Below are 22,923 nucleotides of genomic sequence, written 5' to 3' on the forward strand. Positions count from 1 at the left end.
ACAGTTGGAGGTTGTAGATGAACTTTGACCTTGGTACGTAACCCTCTGCCTTGTTGTTGGTCCAGCAGGGTGGAGAAGAGGAAGTTACTCGACCCTGTAGGAGCTCTGAAGGAAAAGTTCCTCAGGCCCTCACCACCACTCTTCCATCCACAGGTAGGCTTACAGCACTCACACATTTCAAATCTAGGAGGGCGCTTGGTATAAATGTAGGTAGAAACAATAAATGGTACACGTTTGAACAAAAACTACAGCAAGGGAATACCAAACAGAGAAATCGACCTCCAGGTATTGCATACAGGCTGATTATTCCCAGATGCTATCGACTATTATTTTCAAACCATGTATTATGTGAAAATACCTCACTCCTGCCTCCCACGCTGCTTCACCCTGAATTGATAGGGCCCTATGCACCATCATTCCACAGTGTTGATGTTATTTTCTCAAGGGTTCTGTATGATTTCTTCCTTTGTTTACTGAGTGGCGCCTGTGTACCTCGTCACTTCTACCTTTTTCAGAAGACACAGTCTGTTATCGCAGCCCCTTTGATAATCAGTCACATTGTTTGACTGTCCCCAGACCCTCCCTACCTCTACAAATCTTGATTACAAGGAATGATAGTATTAATAAAAGAGAGAATAATAGCCGTTTGAATTGTAACAAACTGCCTCTCTTGGCCACGCTAATCTTAGTTGTGGCATTGTTTCATGTACTGGGAGCCCACAGGCCAGCTAATAACTCAACCCCCTCCAAGTTTTTTTTTTCTCTCTCTGTGGCTGGCTGGCTGGCTAGATAATAGCACCGTGTCCATCAAGGACATCCTGTGTTTGTCTCCAGGAGAATGGGGGGCTCTCGTCGGGGAAACGGTTTTAATCTGACCTGGAAATCTGTGTCCTCTATCAACTGTGACTTTGCAATACACTCGTTTGGTGCATATGCAGACAGATACATTTACACATGTATATGCATTTGCATATTTTACATTACTCATATATGTGGGGAGTTATCCCTTAACAGATGAGCGATGGTGTTATTCAATATTTTATCATTTATCATTGGATGTTACCACCATGACCTCAGCTACAATCTCCTCTCAAGTCGTAACTGATCAATAAACCCAGGATGAAAAGTTTTCACAGGCTCCGATCAAAAAACTTCATCATATCAGAGTGTCTCAGCTGTAATACTCCCAGTGATCCAAACACAATGCCACCTCTAATTCAGTCTCATGACGGAATGACCCTCTCCCCCTCCACCCGTTCTCAGACTGCGAATAAACACACTGAGACGGAGTGTCTGTCCCTGTGTCTCTCCCGTCCCGTATTCACTAAAAAAGGAAGGATGTAAGCTGTTTTTGGCAAATAAACTCCCGCATAACCGGCCCCCTTTGTTCACAAGCTTCTACGGGAGGGGAAGCAAGCTATCAGTCGGGGGTATCTCAAACTATATTGTACAGCTCCAATCGGGGCTGTTGAATGCCTCATTTGGCCAGTTTGCCGGCCTGCAGCAGTAGCTTCGGCAGGAGAAGGCATGAGGTAGAGAACAAAGCCCTGGATGAAGCTGGAGGTGAGGGTGTATTGAGGGGGGGTACTGGCTGGAGGAATGGTACTTGAGTATTTGTGAATGTGTTATAGGTCATGGAGGTGACTGGCCTTTAGCACAAACAACAAGGCTAACCTCTGATATACTGCTTCCGCTCTCTGTCTCTTTCCCTCGCTCCGTTTTTTTTTTTTTTTGACATTGTGTCTTTGTTTTCAATGCTTCCTTTTCTTCTTTAACACACACACACACACACATACACACAAGAACATCTATATATAAACCAGAATCAGTGGCTTCTCTTAAGATGTGATTACAGAAGTGCTGCATTGAGCTTGTCACTACATAGTTTCTTGGTAAAACTTTAATACACAAAAATCTGTTTGAATGTGTTTATTTAATTCTCATGAAAATATTTTGTCCTACCTGCTCCCATTTTTCTGTTTTCTACCATCTCCCTACCATCCTCCCACCCAGATGTCAGCCATGGAGAACATGACAGAGAAGCTGGAGAGCTTTGGCGCTCTAAAACTGGACGCGCCGCCCAATTCACTGCAACAGTCGGCTCATCCACTGTTCAACTTCCGCTCGCCGCCACCCTCCCTCTCAGACGCCATCCTTCGCAAAGGCAAGGAGCGTTACGCATGCAGGTAAAGTGTGATGCGGCGTGTTATTTTCCAGTGTTGATCAAACTGATATTATGTATTATGTTACATAAAATACGTTACTCAACCATCCTTACTTTCTTCCACTTCCTTTCTGTCCATTCTCCCCTCCAGGTACTGTGGGAAAATCTTCCCTCGTTCGGCAAACCTCACCAGACATTTGCGGACACACACAGGGGAACAACCCTACAGGTATTCTATTCCATTCAGTTCAGTCGAGTCTTTAATCTGTGTGAAAAGCTCTTTGCTCTCACAGACCTTGTCATCGATGTATTTCCCTTTGTATGCTTGTCTCACTGCTATTCTACACTCTTGATATCCCTTCTGTTAATGCTGCTTTTTCTGAGACTTTATTATGTTTGTGCTTTGCTGAATCAACTGATGACATGGAGATTGTTGATTTCTCTTTTTTTCAAAATATCAAGGAATTAATCTCATTTTAAACAAGGCACAATAATTAGGGATGCATCTATTGGATCTACCAGATTGGTTAGGTGGATCGAGTATCGGCCAGGCATGAGTGATCCAAGTGTGTCCTCTATCAGTTACTTACATAACAATAATATCATTGAGTTCTGTGCCCCGTGGTATAATTGTATTATTATAAAATTATTAAAATAATAAAATAATAATCATTTATGTATAATTCCAGAATATATGAATATGCAAATATTTGTAATTTCCCAAGTTTAACTGCATCTCCTTTAAATACATACAAGTTTAAATACATCTCCTATTTCCCTGTAACCTCTGTCTGTGTTCACTGGAGGCTTCAAGTTTGCACATCACACATGTGTATGCTGAATATTGGACCTGGACTGGTTTCCAAACTATTTGTGAACCCACTTCATTCTGTTCTCCTTTGTCAGGTGTAAATACTGTGACCGCTCATTCAGCATCTCATCCAATCTCCAACGCCACGTTCGCAACATCCACAACAAGGAGAAACCCTTCAAGTGTCACCTGTGCAACCGCTGCTTTGGTCAGCAAACCAACCTCGACCGCCATCTCAAGAAGCACGAGCATGAGAACATTCCTGGTTAGTTTGCAACATCTGTGACTCAGTTTTCTCTGAGAGAAGTGAGGCTGTGAGAACCGAAATGTAGTTATTAAGCAGGGACTTGGTATTTTGTGCTATGTTAATGGACTGAATAATGAATGGCTCACTTTACCCAATTGGAAAATTTAAAATCTTCACCTCAATAAATGTTTAGCTTGCTTTTGCGAATGATTTAAAGTAGGAAAACCACTTAATTAGAGAATTCACACTCGCTTTTCCTACTGCATTGCCAAAAACAACCTTTTTATGTCCAGCATGGAAGCATGCTGCTGAATTTGGAAGGAACAGAAACTTTGTGAACTCAGTGATTACGTATTTGAGCGAAGCTTCACAAGTGTGCTGACATTTCTAAATTTGAAATAGCAACCTTATGAAACCAAGGCAATACACTTGGTTTCCACCTCATGCAAATAGTTCCCAGTGGGGCTGTAAACTGCTGTGACATCATCAACATACTAACTAAATTTCTTGAATACCAAGGACTGCTATTGTTTGATGATGTATGTTAATAAGAGGCAACTCACATATGTTTTCTTTGTGGCAGAGTACCCAGGTGTTTTATTTCCTGATGTATCCTTATTACACATCTGCTTAAATATAAAGACTGAGAGAACACTAAGTGACTCCTGCAGGACATTTGCAGTATATTATCTTTTATTTGAATTGTTATATGCACTCAAGCACCGTCCTTAACTTGAACACAAACACAGCTATTCCTACATTTTGTAAATTATACCATCCTCTCCCCTTAAATACCACTGTGATTCATCCAAGAGCAACGTTATGGAATCTGTAAGAAAGAGAGCAGAAATAAAACGACATGAAGGGAAAATATTTTTCTTGACCTATAAATGCAACCTAAATATGAAGTCTAAAGAAAGGTTCAAGTTTGACAACACATTGGCCAACAGTAGAACGCTGTGGTGTGAGTGTGCCTCAATGTTGAGCTGGGTACTGCCAAGTGGTCACCTCTAATGAACCAAGCCAACATGGGAGTGCCAAAAACTGCAGCTCCTCAAATGGCCACTTGGGGCTGGCTCCAAAAAGCGAGTAAATCCCTATAAGAGCCCAAGTTTAAAACTTCACAGCAGAAATAAACATTCTGGTTCCTGGTGCAACAAACGTTTTTTGGTCTCTGTAGCTAAACTAAACTACAGCTAATTAACCTTTTCATGACAACTTAACCTGTTTTGTATAATTGTTATATAATTCACCTGTTTAAATCATATTAAGGCTGAAAGTTATGCAAAAGTTCAAAACAATCAATCAATCAAACTTTATTTATATAGCACCTTTCAAACAAATCAAAATGAAATTCAAAGTGATTTACAAGCGATTGAAAAAAAACGTGGGATATTAAGAAAACAAAATGTATTTAGAGACTAATGCACACCTACGTAGAGTAGTTAAAATAATAAATGATAAAAGATAGATATAAGCAATGAAAATAACAATCAAGATAAAATAAAAAATTACAAGTAAAAGTTGATTAGATTTTTTTGATAAAATACAATAAAATGTGATTATAATAATAATAAACAGTAAAATATAGATAAAAATCTGTCTAAAAGAGATAAAGTCAGGCACTGTCAAGATGGTGTCGGGAGCCACCTCTATGGAATGAAATCTATAGATGACGTCACTGTACTCACACGCTCACACTTTGCCCAGTTGCTCCGTATCATGCAGGAAAATGAGATGAGATGGAGAACAACCCACTATATACAAAAACCTTTCTGTTGAAATGTAGCAAGGCTCATCGTCTGTTCATCTTCTACATAAAATTCTATGAAAATTTCCTGTTTGTCAAAGTTTTAACCCGAAAAATGTACAATCTCAGCTTTGTGATATAATATTTAAATTTGGATAACGTGTTTAATGGAACATTTTTTTCTTCAGTTCATTTATTACAGGATGTCTGATGATCATCAAACTAATCAAGCATGTGTGTTTGGTTGTGTGTCTCGTGTGCATGTCTGTGTGGATGTGTATGTCTGCACGCTTTCCCCAACAGTGAGCCAACAGTCCGGGATGCTTTCCAACCTGGGAACCACCATCTCCTCCCCAAACTCCGAGCCAGACAATCATGCACTTTTAGATGAGAAAGAGGACTCGTACTTCTCAGAAATCCGCAACTTCATTTCCAACAGTGAGATGAACCAGGCCTCCAGCTCCACGGATAAGAGGTAACAAGAAAACTTTCTACGCGCCGACCACATTTGAGTTAAGACTTTTGCAAAGACCTTCAGTGATTACATTTGATCCATGAGTCTAACCTTCTGCTCTTCATGCCAACCCCATCCAACTGTAAACCTAACTCTAAAGCAAAAAAGTAAAAGTAAAATGTCCCCACTTGAAGACATTTTTTATACCTCTCCTCTTATCAGGACATGTAGTCATGAGAGAAATGAAAAAGCAGGAACAATCACACACATGCGTTTAGCTGTGTTCTCCTTCCTTCTACCTGTGCACAACAACATACAAACTTATACTTGGTGTACAGTGCCCTCTAGTGGCTAAAGCTTGTATGGCAATAGTCACCAGTATCAGAGCTTCAACCCAGTGCCACACTACATACTAACAGTATTTGCCGTTGGATTATTTGTTAAGACTTAGTTACATACTCAAAATTATTTGAATTAAATTACATTTATTATATTTGTTTCTATCTATCTTTCTGCAGCTGTTTTGACATTTAATTTGAAACTTTGCAGTTTTTTGGTGCTTCAGTGGGACAACGCTGTATTTCAGCAGCACACAGGCAAACATTAAGATGCTCTGAATTACAGCTGCAGTGATTAGTTGATTAATCAATTAGTCGATCGAAAGAAAATTAGTTGCCAACTATTTTGATAAACTTGTAATTTCAGGCACTTTTTGAGGCAAAATATCAAACATTTTGGTGGTTCCAGATTCTGAAATGTGAGGATTTACTGCATTTCTGTGTCATTTTTGATACTAAATGAAGAGTCTTTGGGTGTTGGACTTTTTGTTGAACAAAAGAGGACATTTTATTAAATCAGTTTGTGCTCTGGGAAGTTGTGAGGAGCATTTTTCACATTTCTATTGACACTTTATAGACTAAAGAATTAATCAATCAAACGTGAAAGTTATCAGCAGATGAATCAGTCATGAAAATAATCATTAGTCATGGCCCGATTCTGAATCGTTTGATTATATGATTATTTTTATTCATCTTTCCATTGTAGAAGCACTACGTGACTTAAACCTGCTTAAAATGATTTGTATTGTGGAATTAGTGCAGAATTCAGCTGTCTTTTTGCAGATTCTGATTTATACCATACTGTATGCCACTGTAGTTGGTATATTACTCTGCTTGCCGGTAACCCTGGCAGGAGTGATCATTTTTTCTGCACTCTAAAAAATACAACTTATTTGTAAAATGATGAAAATGACTGGATGAAAAGGTCAGCTCCCTACTTTAAGTGCTGAAATGCTTTCAGTGTTATTAGCTCAGCTGGTGGGAAGCTTCAGAGGTCTCAGGGAAGAATAGTGTACCGGAAAAGAAAAGGAGGATGACATGTTTTTCTCTTTCAGTCAGCGGTTTGCCTCTTTCCTTGACTCTCTATACGCTCTTCATCTCTCTCTCTCGTTCTCAATGCGAATTCCTTTCTGGTCGTCTCACTTTCTGCCTGTCTCTTCCTCCATCACCCCCTCCTCCCTCTTGTCAACACGCATTATGGCCTGCAGACCCAGTGGCAATTTAGCCCCTCTGCCATCTGGGATCAATACTGAGTCTCATCCACAACAAGCTGGCCTGACATTTTAATATCTGTAATTCAGACTAAGTATTGTGCTCTCTGTCCTCCCACCAGACAGCCCACTGTTTATTCTCCCTCTGAGTGACTGAAGTTAAATGCCAAACGCAAACACACATTCATGGACGACTATCTGTAATCGCTCCTAACCGCTCTTGCAACATAGTTTCTCCCCCTTTTGAAACTCCTTTTTTCAGCATCATAGCCAGTCAAAATAAAAGCCCCCGGTAGCTCTTTGTTTTCACATGAAAACTCTGTTTGACCAGTTTCCAAGCTGGGGACGTTGTAGATGCTGAGGCAGCACTGCTGCTCTGAGGGTGGGAAGTTTCAAACAAAAAGTTAGAGGGTTTAGACGTACATGGATATTTCCAGCACTGCAGTGTTGAAGGACTAAGAGGTATCTGTCTCCTCGGGACCACAATCCAGGTCATAATTAGCGCTGGAACGAGGAGCCAGGCCATGGCTTGAGCTCTATGGTTTGGATAAAACTAGAGTTGGAGCTGGTTCCTTGTCTGGGACCGGGCTGGCAGTTTGGACCCCGAGGGGACTCAGGTTGGGGCATTTATCTAGGAGATCCACTGATGATGGAGCTCTTCCCCCATCCACCCGCCATATCCATACCCCCAGCCCGCTAACACAAACACCCAACTGACGTGTTTAGACTAAATGACAAAACCCAGGGCCCCCATGTCAGAGCTACGCTTCTTTTCTCCGTACACAGGCATGGACTTTTTCCCCGCCAACTAGCTCTGCAATTTGATTATGGTGATATTTAATCTAGATTGAAAGAGGAGAACTTTCCCCCCCAACGCCCCAAAGTCCCCCTTCCCGCATTTACCCACCCACTGTGTGTGACCCAATCCTGTCCCTGTGCACCCCTCCCCAGAGGTAATCCTGTCTGATTTGATAAATGTCCACTGTGTGGCAAAAAATGGAAAGGGTAAATTTGCCGTCCCAGAGGAAATGATATCATGAGCCATGACATCGTGGTCTGGGGGTGATGGAGGGGGGGAGTTGGGGTGCTGGCTGGAAAATGTACAGATGGCAGGTCGTAATGGTGGCGTGCTGATAGCCTGTTTGCAGATCAGCCATCGTCTTCTTTCAGTCACACAAAGTATGTTCCACCATTACAGAGTGTGGGGGAACCAGTCTGAAGCGGGGCATCTCCTGCTCTGTGTCTGAGGAGCTGGCCAATTAATCATGCACGGGCCGTTTGAAAAGCGCTGCGGGCAGACTGTCAGCACCCATGTTGTTTGTGTGGACACTGGAGTTGGACTGTGCATGCTGTCAACAGATTATTTATGTTTCTCTCTCTGCTTGTGATGAGTCATGTTTTTAAATGGTTGGGAAATGGTGGAACAACCACCCAGCTCCAGACCAGACACATCGCTCAGAGAAAATGTCCTTCTCACTTTTAGATCAGTGCTGGTAAACAATTAAAAGAGCACAAAGCAGATTAAATTTGCAAATGAGGTTGGGGTTCTGCCAACCCCCTCATCCCTTTGCATCATTTTTTTATCCTTCCTTCTGTCTTATCAGAACAAAACTTCTTTCCTGTCTCTTTCTCTTTTATTGGACAACCATTGCAAGATTTAAAATGGAGATTTAAATGAGTCGGCAATGCTAACCACCATTTTATCACCAGCTTATGTTTGTTTGTTTTGTTTTTTTAATTTTGTTTTTTGTTATTTACAATTTTATACATTGTTTTTGCTTTCCTTACAAAATTTGACAACATGCAGCTTGACATACTGGACAAAAGTGACTTCACATGTGCTTTAAATGCCTGTTTCTTACACTGAAATGTCACTAATACAGGAAGAAGAAGGCAGTGGCTTCAGAAACAGTTCCCAGCATTAGTGACACTTCCTCTCTTCTTTGACCTTTGACCCCCCTGCAGATCAGACCAAGCTGAGGAGGAGCGCCCACCCAGTCACAGTTTGTCCAACTCCAAGCTAGGGCTGCAGGGGCTGGAGGAGGAAGAAGAGGAAGTGGAGGGCGACGATGAAGAGGAGGAGGAAGGCAGTCTGACAGAGAAGTCTCACGATGAGGCGCCCGAGTCCCCGTCTCCCGTCACAACAGGAGTGTACGAGGAGGACGAGGAGGAGGAAGAGTCAGCTCCATTAGCTATGAGCTATGAACACACTCGCAGGTAAACCACATGTAATGTGTCCATTAACAGAAACTGCCTGTTTTACCTTCTGTCTTTATAACTTCTGCTAATACTAAACTGCACTATATACTGAGCAGGGCAGACAGAAGTAAAACAAAGACTGAACATATAGATTCCCTTAACAGACACTCAGAAGGTCAGCTTGTGAGGTCAGCTTCTGCTCCTTCTCTTCTCTCCTTTTTCTTCTTCGTCCTTTTATTAAATGTACATCTCCTTTTCTCTTCTCTTCATGTTTCCTTTCACCTAAACTTCCTCCTTGTCCTTCCGCCTTCCATCACATTAACTTTCCATCCATCCGTCCCCAACCGACCCATCCACACTGCCCTATTTCTGCCATCCATGTGTCCATCCACCCCTCGGTGTGCAGGTGTATAGAGGAGGACGGCTCTCTCCTGGACCTGGAGGGTCTGCCCAGCTTTCCTAAGAGCCTGGAGGGGTTACGTAAAGCAGCCAGTGGCGAGCAACCCTTTGATGTTAAAGACATTTTTAACACTTCACTAGAGTCGGAGGCATTGAAAGAGACTTTGTACAGACAGGCTAAAACCCAGGTATGTGACTGGCTTTTGGATGTCCACTAAAAGAGGGAGGGACAGGAAAGATGTTCTGATAACACAGGAGGAAGGGAACAAAGCTGATTGATCAAGAGATGAGAGGGATCCTTTCACATGTTCAGGTTCTTGATAGCTGAAACTGTAGCTTAAAAGTGCCTCTTGTCCTGCCCAATCACGTCTTTTCCTTTCACTTAACCTACTAACATTACCTGTAACTGCTCTTTCTCATCTTCAGTCTTAAAACAGTCTAAAGAAACATAATTACATGGTATAGTGTCATGAATGTAAAGGATAATATGGTGTATCACAACTTGAGATCTGGGAACATGGCAACATCACTACAGAGAAAGTAACGGAAAGTAACAGAAATGAGACCTAATGAACCAGAATCGTCCTTTTATTTCTTAACAGGTCATTGGACGGAGGAAAATGTTACTAAAAATGAAAAACTGTGCAGTTTCCTCTCATTAAAAGTCATCTGTCTTCTCCCGCAGGCTTATGCAATGATGCTGTCTCTCTCGGAGAACAACGCTTTGCACGGGCCCTCCCAGAACTCTCTGGACGCTTGGCTGAGCATGGGAGGTGGACCGTCTGAGACGAGCAGCTTTCACCCGCTCAACCACATCTAGACGAGAGAGAGAGAGAGAGAGAGAGAGAGAGAGAGAGAGAGAGAGAGGAAGTGGGAGGAAGAGGACAGACAGAAGCAAGAGACTGACATGTGGACATGAGTACTGAGAAGACACGGCCGAAGAAGAATTCAGTGTCACGTTCATTCAAGATAGAGAGAATATGTCCGTGTGGATATGTGTGTTCATTTGTGTGTGTGTGTGTGTGTGTGTGTGTGTGTGTGTGTGTGTGTGTGTGTGTGAGTGAGTGAGTGAGTGAGTGAGTGAGTGAGTGAGTGAGTGAGTGAGTGAGAGGAGGGAGAGACTGTCCCTTGGTGAGGCGTCTCGCAAGACTCTGTCAAAGAGAAAGCACTGCTAAGCTCCTGTTGATGTGAAGGACATGATGAATGCTTCTCAACAGCATTGAAACTCTGCATTACTCCGATCCTCCCCACGTCCACAAGGCTCCCCCAGCACCACAGAGACCCTATGGAAGGCTCTCATAAAGACACTTAATGACTAGTATGTCTCTAAAGTCTGTGTACACCGCCTACTATAAGCACTGCAGCATCAGCACTGCATCAGCACTGCATGTCCACAAGGTGGTGCTGTTTCACCAGGAACATAGTGGGCGAGTGCACTATTGTCTCCAGGTTTCCCCCATCGATCATGGGCAACTCATTTACTGATCTTGTTTCAATTCTAACTGCAGAATCAACAATAGCACCACACTAAATGTTACTTGAGGAAATGAACAGCTCCAGTAGACTGTTGATTTTTGGAATGATTACATGGAGAATGATGTTCAAATGTGCATGGCAACTGGTGATTTTAATGAGCTATTTGGGACACTAGCCATCGTAATTGGTTCCCCAATGTGATCACGCTGAAAATGAATTGAAATCGAAAAATGAGGAAAGTCTTTCTCTGCTTGTTTATTTCATCGTCATTTGTTAATTTTATTTACTTTCTGTCCTCTTAGATACCACAGTATTGTTTCTTTGTAGGCACCACAGTGCTAAAATTGTTAATATAATTATTTTAGAGAAGGACCAAAATTGTATGATATTGTCATATGGTGTACAAAATAACCTAGATGTTCATAGCAAGAGTGGTATGTGCCAAATAACCCATAGAAAATGTTTTGTTCTCTGACAATCATTTCATTTCCAAGGGGCTCGCCTTTGCTGTCATAGTTTTTTTTTTCTTATTACGCTCTTATAAATTTGATTTCAGAAGTGTGTGTATGTATTTATTTTTTGGTTGTTTTGTCATGACTGGAGGAGCGAAAATGAAGAAAAGTCATTTTATCCCTCCTTTCTTGTTGCTGAAGGAATGAACGCCTGTCAGAGCGTGAGGGAGATTCTGAATCTCTGGTATTGATGCGTTAGTGTGCCAAAATGGAAAGAACCCATGAAATTAATAGTTTTTATTTATAGTGGAAGATAGCTGTAGTTAGTTTTAGGCCCTATTTGGCATTGTAACGTCCTGCAGTGTTCAGTTTTTTTTTTTTCTCGTTTCAGTTCAACCATTTTACCCAGTATGCTGAATGTGTCTTGTTCAAATTGGCGTGCAAATTGGCTCAAGTGTTATAATGGCGGGAGCAGACTTGGACAACTTTCACTATGAACGTCAGAAAGGGGCATTACATTGTCGCTACTGAATCTGACTAGTTTCCACCACATCAAGCTCCCTTTTCCTTTTGTTTTTCATCCGATACATGTAGTGTAACCAATAAATATTCCCTTTAAAAGTAGTTGTCCTGTATGACGTGGTCCAAAAGTTTAAAAAACACAGTCACATCTGCATGAAAATCTGGTTTCTGCTGCATTGGAGTGACACATTCACTATTCATGCAAGAAGGAAGGCAAGGACTGATGAAACCAGAAGACAAGAGCAAAGTAAACCACAGAGTGTCAAAATGGATGTCATAATTCTGCTGGTCGGTCCTTCCAACACATATAAAAAATGTCTACTCTGGACAGGGAAAGCAGAAAACACTTGATCATGAATTTAACTTTATGTTCCCTGTTCTTCTTGTGAGATCATACTGAAACTCATTCCATGTGGTCTACAAGGTAGCTGTGCCATGGAGGGCATGAGTCATTTACTGTAGATAACTGTAGATAGCTGCAGGAGGCAGGGGGGGTGAGCATTGTTGATCATTGTTGCCTTGATCCTCCCTGCGTACTGGGACTTTCAGAACTAGGCCTGATGCTGTATTTTCAAACTAGTACTTAAACCAATATGGGTCCAAGCCATAAATTGATCAGGCTTAGGTCTCTAGAACTTCGATCACAGATAGATGAGACTAGTTTCACTTTCAGTAGACGAGCAGCTCATGCTCGACATGGAGGGATAAGAAAAATCTGAAACAGAAGCACTGTAATTTTTCTTCACCACAGCAGGTGGTGGTGTGATGCGAGGACTGATGCATCATCTCATTTTTCTAAAGACAGAAGTCTTTTTTTTTTATAATTCTACTGAATGAGATTTCATTCATGGTAAACACATTGTTTTCCAACTTGTGGTTATAAAATGTAAAGACTTGGGTTGTTAAGTTTTTAGGTTGACTATATGTAGTAATTCATGTCATGGACTACTGTAATAAGTACGCGCTGTGTAAAGCAAAGGAATCGAAGGCATTGAAGTATTCCATTTTGCCAACTTCAGAAAGTATTCTGGCAGATGGTCGCTGAAATGTATTTCAGCATAATCGAACATGGTTGCTGTTTTCCCCCCACTGTTACAGGAGAAAGTAAAAAATATACATATTGTTTCTTTTGAACTGTATAGTATTTTAAAGAATGAAAAACAATGATGCATTTGTCTGAAGAAAAAAAAATCATTGAAAAATATGGGTTTAAATGGATGGTGCTTGTTTTGTTTGAATCTGAGTTGTATATCGCCTCTGTTATGTTTATTGAAAACAAACAAAAAAAAAGATATTGTGCATGACGTGTTTAGCAGTCATAATGATGTCCATTTGTGAAATGTGTATCAAATCAAAAAATGAGAGAAAAAAAAAGAAAAGAAAAAAAGAAATCCGTAGATGCACTTATTGTACATGTGGTTAGGTTAGTAGGTTTGACTTCAAGTTCTTGACTGCCTTACAGGTGGCTCTGAAAGACATAGAAAAGACTTGTGGGACAAGACATAATGAAAAACAATAAAGGATTGTAGAATAATATTGAACAATTCTGAAATTGCAGTTCTTTTGATGCTTGTGATTATTGAAGATGTACTTTAGAGAAATTTCATTGAAAAGATATGACTCTGATGTTAATTCTGTAGAATAGCAATGTATACCAAATGTAATCTTTCCAATGCTATGAAGAATTTATACATGAAATTGATATGCAATAAAACCTGTGTGCTTTTTAAATGAGACGTCCACTGTATGTGTGTGAGTTAAGAGAATGATCAGTGAAAGGCAACTCAAGTGGTTTCCCTCCCAGTGTCTAATTCATTATTTATGGACAGCTGAAACACTTAGTCAATTCATCATTTAAGTCTTTAATCAAGCAACAAGCATTTTTTTTTTTTTTTAATACAAAGTACATTTGATACATTTGGGGTTTGGACTGTTGATTTCTTTATGTATTAATGGTTTGTCTAATAGGGACAGATAGAGTATACATAGACAAACTGAACCAGCTGTCCAATGCAAGTAGTGTTTATAGCAGATGCAACAACCATCCCTAGAAGGGCTTCCATGAGAATAAGAAATTAAAACAATGAGATAAAAGACAGTTATGTCCTATGATGAGTTATGATGAGGAAGGTCTCTTAAAAGTTTGCTGCAAATTTAAGTGATCAAGTAGGTAAAAGTTAATGAATGCAGATCATTCACAGCCCATAACAGAAGTACAGAAAGTATTTATAATGAGCATGTGAAGACATCACAATACCCTGAGTGTTACCCTCAAGAACATTTTACTCCATACAGAACGAGGAATAAATACAGACAGGTGCTAAGTCAATCTGTCATTACATGACAAAGTATAGACTTCTGAACTGAAAATGGATCAGAGTGACCGAGAACAGCGTTTTAAAATCTGAATGTGAGATGACAGGGAAGAGGAAATATTACACAGACGTTACAAAAGTAGATATCAAAATACAACTACTGTGTGTACTGACACACTGCTGCAGTGTATGCATGGCAATAGCAGAAGGAAAGGGACTGTTTGCTAACATGGTGAAAAGCAGATGACCACTGAATGTGCTATGATGATTTTCATTGTCAAACACCCTTGAGTTAATCCGCAGATGGACAGACACAACATCTCCGACCTCTAGAAGCAGCGTGATGCCATTAGACGATTTCCCAAAATAGGAAGGCTGATGCTCATATGCAACAAAAATTTGGTGTCCGTTCTTGTTCAACGCAGCAGATGAGGGATGTGAAGCATGTCCATGTGCACCGATGTGTAACTCAAAGTGGTAGGCGCCTCTCACCGGTGCAATGAAGGAACCTGTGGAACATTTTGTTTGTCAGTGAATTTAAGTGAGAATCGTCTGTTGCAACATCAGGTTGAAGTCAGGATAGCAAGAAAATCTAATTCATTATTTTGATTTGTGAATTTGAGGACCTGTGTTTTGGTTGTAAGCATTTCCGATGTTTGACACGACTTTTCTGAAGACCAGAATAAAGTCTGTGTTAAATGGTCCGAGAGTTCCTGAGCCTGAAGCCAAGAGAGAGGCTGAGAAAGCCACCTGTTTGACTGAGAGAGACAGAGTGACAGACAGAGAGAGACAGACAGAGAGACTTTTGACTTTTAAAAATAACTTTATTTATCAGTTAGTTATTCTCAAAATCAAAAGTGCATCAGCAGCACTAACAGCCAAGAAACAAACAAAACAAAACAAAACAAGCCAAACCAAACCAATCCCATAATAGTCAACAATGTGTGACGAGAGAGAGAAAGAAAGAGAGAGAGAGAGCAATGTCATTGTTCTGAACTCACTGTGGAAACAACAATCTGACCAACAAGTTCTCAGTCTTACCTTCTCCCTCTCTCTTTAGAGCCTCCACCTGGTTTTCTGTGACATTAGTCCTGGCTTTAATGGAGATCAGCTCTGCTGTTTGTGCTGGAAAAAAGTCACATCATGACATATAATGTATATAATGAAAAATTGAGCCATAGCCAGAAGAGTTATATAACATGTATTGTAATTTGTTTCCTCAGTGTTTCATTGTTTGTTTTCTTCATCAGAGCCGTGATGTTCTCCACACAGCACCTTGAAGATGCTGCTTTAGCTTCTCCACCTCAGTCTTCTGTTCTCTCAGTTCAGCTGCTTGCGCTTGAGAAACACAGTAAATGCCTGTATGTTAGTTTTAACTTCAACATCATTTTCCTTGGAAAACTTCTGTAAATTGTTGAGTTACTGTTGTAGCCACATTAGCTGCATGACTCTATGGGATGTCACTGTCAATCATTCAGTCAGTCCACCACTTTGACACAGACTGAAATATCTTGACAACTATTGGATAGATGAAATTTATATTTATATTTTATCTACTGTGATCATCAGAGCAGGATTTCAATTAACACAATGAAGTTAACATTTGGGGTTTAAGTGTCTTTCCAACTAAAACGTCTCAATGACTATTTGATGATAGTCATGAAATTTGGTACAGACATTCATGTTCTCCTCAGGATGAAAAGTAACATCCTCTGTCGTCCCTCACCTTTTTATCTAGGCCACCATCAGGTCAACATCTTAATCAAATCAAATCAACTTTATTTATATGGCACTTTTCATACAGTTTTGTAGCACAAAGTGCCTCACAGAGGGTAAAAACAAACAAACAGAACAAGACAAAACATCATGAAAACCCCAAGCCTCCCACCCCCATAAACATACACACAGATACACAGTTACATACACACTCACGTACATACATAGACATACTGACAGACATACACACCCACACACACAAACATACACACACCCACACACATACACTAGTTATTGCTAAGGAGACATGGCTCGGCACAGAGATCAGAGGTGAGGAACAGCTAATCAGTCCAATACTTTGGTTTATGACCAAACCTACAGATGCACACATCAGCCTATATTGTACTTTGTAATTGTGCTGATTAATATCTGTGAGCACATTCAATTGTGTATGAAGCTGTAATATTGTAGGACACTGTAACAGTGACCTCAGTTTGTTGCTGTAGTTGAAAAATGAAAGAAACAAAAGAGTTTAAAAGGTGTAGAAGACAAGGATTTTTAGACTGAGAAAATTCTGTTGCTGTTGTTAAACTGACACACTGTGTACATTAAGAAGAACGTTATAAAGTCTCCCAGAAGCTTTTCTTTGACTCATCTTTACCTGCAGGTCATACTGCAAAACAGTTCAGTGTTACAACATTATACAAAACCCTCCTGTAACAAAGCAGTGGTTCTTATTGGTATAACCTCCCTCACTACCTTACATACTACTGTACCTTCATTCTCTCTCTGTACGTGCCTCATCTCCACCCTCTGTTCAGCCAGCGAGGCGCTCATCTCTCTCAGCACAGCACCGATGTCTTGTGTACATCTCTGTTGTTGGTCAGCAGCATTTGTTGGTTCCCTTCTCTCAGCTTCAGTTTGCTTTCCAAGTGGAATAATGTGGTTGTCAGACTCTGTTTGAAGCTGAGCCGTGCAGAGAGAGCAGATCAGCAGCAACAGAGGAAAACACATTGTCATCTCCATTCTCAAAGTGGCGGTCTGTTCAGTTCTACTGTGTAGTTTCTGTGTTCATCTCAGCCTTAAATAGTGTCTGATGCTGATCAATCATTACCAGATATATTATTGAAAGTTATTGAAGGAGTACAAACAAAAGATTATCATCCCGACCTGTTCAAACATTAATGACACAGTCAGATGTAGTGACCTCCTTCAGGATGTTAACCGGCTGAGATCAGACGACTCATTACAGATGAGAGTTTTCTCTCTTTGCTTACTGAATAAATCCAGCGTGGTTTTAAAGTCTGACTCTTGAAGAGCAACAACACAACGTTAATTTATGTCATTTTGAGCACCGGCACATTTTTTCTTAACTGACATGAACGAGTCTCTCCCAAAACCAAAGACAAGTGCTGAAACATTAAGTCATAATATGACAAAGTGTTGAGCTTCTGAACTGAAAATAGATCAGAGTGACTGTTGATTGAGCTTTAATCCCATCAACATCTGTGACAACAGCTATTTAAGATTTGAATGTGAATTAACAGACAGAAAGAAATATTACAGGAAGATTATAGTTTAAAAAAACATGGTGATCAAAATACAACTACTGTGTGTACTGAATAATCTGGTCACTATAAGTTCATTAATGAGAACAAAACAGTCAGTTTCAGTCACAATATAATTCCTCACTATGCATATAAAAGTACAATTTATGTTTGAGTAGTGGGTTTAACAGTTGTTCAATCATAAATTACTTTTGGTATTTCATTTGAAAGAAATGTATCGTGTTGAAGAAAAGACACAGACAGTAATGCAATGATATCTTTATGCTTTTATTCAAATGCACAAGAACACAATATTAATAAGTTTAATATGTACAAATGATTGTTGCTGCAAACCTTTGTCCTCCAGCCTTCATAATCATAACAAAATAGAGTAATTCTGTATGTCAACTTACTTAGATACTCAAGAAAAAGCAAACATTTCCACAATTTTCTCACACATTAGTTCACTTCTCTAATCTAGTGTTTGAAATAATGTCACAAGTTCTCTAGCTGTCCATCACTGTGCATTTTGATGTAAATGAGAAAAATGAAAATGAAAAATTCATAAACCTTTTCTGATCAATAAGATTGTTGTTGTTGTCAATCAGCTGTCATATAAAAGAGAAAGAAATGACACATCTATCAAGAAGTAGTGATACACACTACAGTGTGGGCAGGTTTTCATATAGTTGAAGAAAAAAGACAGTTTCCTGCTCACATGGTGAAAAGCAGATGACCACTGAAGGTGGTATGATGATTTTGATTGTCATATATCCATGAGTTAGCTGACTGACGCATAAACACAACATCTCCAACCTCTAGAAGCAACGTGACACCATTAGAAGCACTCACACCACCGGACGGCTGATGTTCATATGCCATAAAGATATGTTCTCCGTTCTTGACCAACCAAGCACCTGAACCATGTGAAGGATGTCCGTGTCCATATAAGTAGAACTCAAAGTGGTAGGCTCCTCTCACTGGTGTAGTGAAAAAACCTGTGGAACATTTTAAATGAAGAATCAACTGCTGCAACATCTGTCAACCTGGTTGATGCCAGCATAACAAAAAAATGTGAATTTGAGTACCTGTGTTTGGGTTGTAAGCGTTTCCAATGTTTGTCACAACGTGTCTGAACACCAGAAGAGTGCGTGTGTTAAATGGTCCAGTATGTCCAGAGCCTGAAGCCAGCAGTGAAGCTGAGAAAGCCACCTGTTTGACTGAGAGAGAGAGAGAGAGAGAGAGAGAGAGAGAGAGAGAGAGAGAGAGCTCATTGCTCTAAACTCACTGTGGAAACAACAATATGATTCTGTATTTTTGTTCTATCCACTTATTTTTTTAAATTAGACATATTTCTGGAATGAAATATTGAATTGCTGGTTTAGTTTTCAGTCTTACCTTCTCCATCTCTCTTTAGAGCCTCCACCTGGTTTTCTGTGACATTAGTCCTGGCTTTAATGGAGATCAGCTCTGCTGTTTGTGCTGGAAAAAAGTCACATCATGACATATTTGACTCTGATGAAAACAATGTTTGATCGTTAAGAGTTTAATCATCACTGTTTCTATCAAGGTTTGCTTTTGGCCATTGAACATTTACTCTGGATATTATCTTCAGAAAAAACACTGTAAGTCAGGAATTTTTAACCAGATGCAACAGAATGTATTGTAACGTTTTTACTCAAACAGTGTTTCATTGTCCTGTTCTTTTTTTTTCATTTCAGCTTATGATACAATATTATAAGTCGTTTTCATTATCAGAGCCGTGATGTTCTCCACACAGTACCTTGAAGTTGTTGCTTTAGCTTCTCCATCTCAGTCTTCTGCTTCTCCATCTCAGTCTTCTGCTTCTCCAGCTCAGTCTTCTGTTCGTTCAGTTTAGCTGCTTGCACTTCAAACAATATAAAAATCATTGCAGTCATATAGAACATGAGCTGACAAGCGTTTTTAATCATCTTTACTGAATTTGTAGATTTATTTATTTTGTAGAGAGTCACATGCTCTGTGATCCTTCACCTTTTTATCTAGGCCACCATCAGGTCAACATCTTAATCAGTCCAATACTTTGGTTTATGACCAAACCTACAGATGCACACATCAGCCTATACTGTACTTTGTAATTGTGCTGGTTAATATCTGTGAGCACGCTGGTCTTGTTTTGTTTCTGTCCCTCAATTGTGTATAAAGGTGTAATATTGTAGGACACTGTAACAGTGACCTCAGTTTGTTGCTGTAGTTGAAAAATGAAAGAAAGAAAGAGTTTAAAAGGTGTAGAAGACAAGGATTTTTAGACTGAGAAAATTCTGTTGCTGTTGTTAAACTGACACACTGTGTACATTAAGAAGAACGTTATAAAGTCTCCCAGAAGCTTTTCTTTGACTCATCTTTACCTGCAGGTCATACTGCAAAACAGTTCAGTGTTACAACATTATACAAAACCCTCCTGTAACAAAGCAGTGGTTCTTATTGGTATAACTTCCTCACTACCTTACATACTACTGTACCTTCATTCTCTCTCTGTACGTGCCTCATCTCCACCCTCTGTTCAGCCAACGAGGCGCTCATCTCTCTCAGCACAGCACCGATGTCTTGTGTACATCTCTGTTGTTGGTCAGCAGCATTTGTTGGTTCTCTTCTCTCAGCTTCAGTTTGCTTTCCAAGTGGAATAATTTGGTTGTCAGACTCTGTTTGAAGCTGAGCCGTGCAGAGAGAGCAGATCAGCAGCAACAGAGGAAAACACATTGTCATCTCCATTCTCAAAGTGGCGGTCTGTTCAGTTCTATTGTGTAGTTTCTGTGTTCATCTCAGCCTTAAATAGTGTCTGATGCTGATCAATCATTACCAGAAATGTTATATGAGACATGTGCAGGAGATTTGGTTGATAACACTGATTATGTTGAGCATGTCATCAGGAAAACAACACTGGAAACACAGCACTCAGACATAAATGATTTATTAGTAGCTGTATGTTTGAATGTAGCTCCCAGTACTTGAATAATCAGTTTACCAAAATTCAAAGAGTTTGTTTTAATATCTGGCTCAGTGTTGTGTTTGTCACTAACACAGGAAATCTTACTGTGTCATTTTAGGAGTTACAAACACATTTTATTTACTCCAAGGTGGAAACTTAAAAGTTAAAATCAGTTTACAGTCACATCATGGCTGATAAAGACAGAGGAAGACAACATTAGATCAGTATAATTGTTAATGTCAATGAAGTTTAAGTGTGTAAACATTGAACATCATTATTTTGTGAAAAAAACAACAAGTCATTGAAGGAGTAGCAAACAAAAGATTATCATCCCGACCTGTTCAAACATTAATGACACAGTCAGATGTAGTGACCTCCTTCAGGATGTTAACCGGCTGAGATCAGACGACTCATTACAGATGAGAGTTTTCTCTCTTTGCTTACTGAATAAATCCAGCGTGGTTTTAAAGTCTGACTCTTGAAGAGCAACAACACAACGTTAATTTATGTCATTTTCAGCACCGCCACATTTTTTCTTAACTGACATGAACGAGTCTCTCCCAAAACCAAAGACAAGTGCTGAAACATTAAGTCATAATATGACAAAGTGTTGAGCTTCTGAACTGAAAATAGATCAGAGTGACTGTTGATTGAGCTTTAATCCCATCAACATCTGTGACAACAGCTATTTAAGATTTGAATGTGAATTAACAGGCAGAAAGAAATATTACAGGAAGATTATAGTTTAAAAAAAACATGGTGATCAAAATACAACTACTGTGTGTACTGAATAATCTGGTCACTATAAGTTCATTAATGAGAACAAAACAGTCAGTTTCAGTCACAATATAATTCCTCACTATGCATATAAAAGTACAATTTATGTTTGAGAAGTGGGTTTAACAGTTGTCTAATCATAAATTACTTTTGGTGAATCTTAAGTTCTGTACCCCCAAACTGATAAGACACATTTATTTGCTTCTCTGCTCACAATAAGAGGATATTTCATTTGAAAGAAATGTATCGTGTTGAAGAAAAGACACAGACAGTAATGCAATGATATCTTTATGCTTTTATTCAAATGCACAAGAACACAATAATAATAAGTTTAATATGTACAAATGATTGTTGCTGCAAACCTTTGTCATCCAGCCTTCATAATCATAATAAAAAAGAGTAATTCTGTATGTCAACTTACTTAGATACTTAAAAAAAAGGCAAACATTTCCACATTTTTCTCACAAATTAGTTGACTTCTCTAATCTAGTGTTTGAAATAATGTCACAAGTTCTCTAGCTGTCCATCACTGTGCATTTTGATGTAAATCAGAATAATGAAAATGAAAAATTCATGAACCTTTTCTGATCAATAAGATTGTTGTTGTTGTCAATCAGCTGTCATATAAAAGAGAAAGAAATGACACATCTATCAAGAAGTAGTGATACACACTACAGTGTGGGCAGGTTTTCATATAATTGAAGAAAAAAGACAGTTTCCTGCTCACATGGTGAAAAGCACATGGCCACTGAAGGTGGTATGGCGATTTTCACTGTCATATATCCTTGTGTTGGCCCAGTGACGCATAAACACAACATCTCCAACCTCTAGAAGCAACGTGACACCATTAGAAGATTTCGCTCCACCAGACTGCTGATGTTCATATGCCATAAAAATCTGTTGTCCATTCTTGACCAACGCAGCAGCTGAAGGATGTGAAGCATGTCCCCATCCAAATATGTAGAACTCAAAGTGGTAGGCTCCTCTCACTGGTGCAATGAAAAAACCTGTGGTGTATTTTAAATGAAGAATCAACTGCTGCAACATCTGTCAACTGGATAGATGTCGACATAGCCAAAAATTCAACTTAATTATTTAATTTTGTGAATTTGAGTACCTGTGTTTGGGTTGTAGGCATTTCCTATGTTTGTCACAACGTGTCTGAACACCAGAGGAGTGTGTGTGTTAAATGGTCCAACAGTTACAGAGCCTGAAGCCAGCAGTGAAGCTGAGAAAGCCACCTGTTTGACTGAGAGAGAGAAACATACTTGTTTTAAAGTGACTGATGTTACAGCAACGATGAGCATGTTTCAAAATGAAGTTATCTAAAGGCACATATTATTCTCAGTGTTTTTGTGCTATTCACATCAGATAAGGTTTTACATTAGACAAATATTATGAGAACTAATCTGTTTAAATATTGAATTGCTGGTTTAGTTTTCAGTCTTACCTTCTCCATCTCTCTTTAGAGCCTCCACCTGGTTTTCTGTGACATTAGTCCTGGCTTTAATGGAGATCAGCTCTGCTGTTTGTGCTGGAATTAATCAAAAAAGTGGCAAAAGTGTCTCCAATGAAAA

The 22,923-nt window shown here is 39.6% G+C and overlaps 2 protein-coding genes and 1 long non-coding RNA gene across 3 annotated transcripts in view; 1 reads left to right on the forward strand and 2 right to left on the reverse strand.

The window, feature by feature from the left end:
• Positions 1-10,393, forward strand: part of prdm16 (PR domain containing 16) — a 121,811-nt gene extending 111,418 nt beyond the window's left edge. Inside the window, exons 11-18 of the mRNA XM_073471030.1 lie at positions 66-153; positions 2,014-2,186; positions 2,316-2,393; positions 3,071-3,240; positions 5,276-5,447; positions 8,941-9,192; positions 9,581-9,761; positions 10,259-10,393. Of these exons, the coding sequence (XP_073327131.1) occupies positions 66-153; positions 2,014-2,186; positions 2,316-2,393; positions 3,071-3,240; positions 5,276-5,447; positions 8,941-9,192; positions 9,581-9,761; positions 10,259-10,393 (1,249 nt within the window). The remainder of the gene's footprint in view (positions 1-65; positions 154-2,013; positions 2,187-2,315; positions 2,394-3,070; positions 3,241-5,275; positions 5,448-8,940; positions 9,193-9,580; positions 9,762-10,258) is intronic.
• Positions 10,394-14,420: 4,027 nt separating this feature from the next.
• On the reverse strand, positions 14,421-20,352 carry LOC140999419 (uncharacterized). Its single transcript, XM_073469788.1, has 6 exons — positions 20,103-20,352; positions 19,385-19,489; positions 19,000-19,083; positions 15,380-15,463; positions 14,568-14,847; positions 14,421-14,427 (listed from the first exon to the last, which is right to left on the reverse strand). Exons 1-6 carry the CDS (start codon positions 20,350-20,352, stop codon positions 14,421-14,423), a joined length of 810 nt encoding a protein of 269 aa, XP_073325889.1.
• A 1,451-nt stretch (positions 20,353-21,803) lies between these two features.
• On the reverse strand, positions 21,804-22,893 carry LOC141000332 (uncharacterized). The gene is made up of 3 exons (XR_012179528.1): positions 22,797-22,893; positions 22,464-22,595; positions 21,804-22,353 (listed from the first exon to the last, which is right to left on the reverse strand). It is a non-coding gene; the product is annotated as an uncharacterized lncRNA (long non-coding RNA).
• Positions 22,894-22,923: the final 30 nt, after the last annotated feature.

The sequence above is a fragment of the Pagrus major genome, chromosome 7 (assembly GCF_040436345.1).
Source record: "Pagrus major chromosome 7, Pma_NU_1.0".
NCBI lineage: Eukaryota > Metazoa > Chordata > Actinopteri > Spariformes > Sparidae > Pagrus > Pagrus major.

Bases quoted from the DNA above. Each gene is read 5' to 3' on its own strand.
- LOC140999419 (XM_073469788.1), bottom strand. From the start codon at position 20,352: ATGGAGATGACAATGTGTTTTCCTCTGTTGCTGCTGATCTGCTCTCTC. The intron at 19,490-20,102 runs GTACAGTAGTAT...TATTGTTTGAAG, and splicing joins CGTACAGAGAGAGAATGAAG to TGCAAGCAGCTAAACTGAAC. The intron at 19,084-19,384 runs GTACTGTGTGGA...ACTTTTTTCCAG, and splicing joins GCTAAAGCAACAACTTCAAG to CACAAACAGCAGAGCTGATC.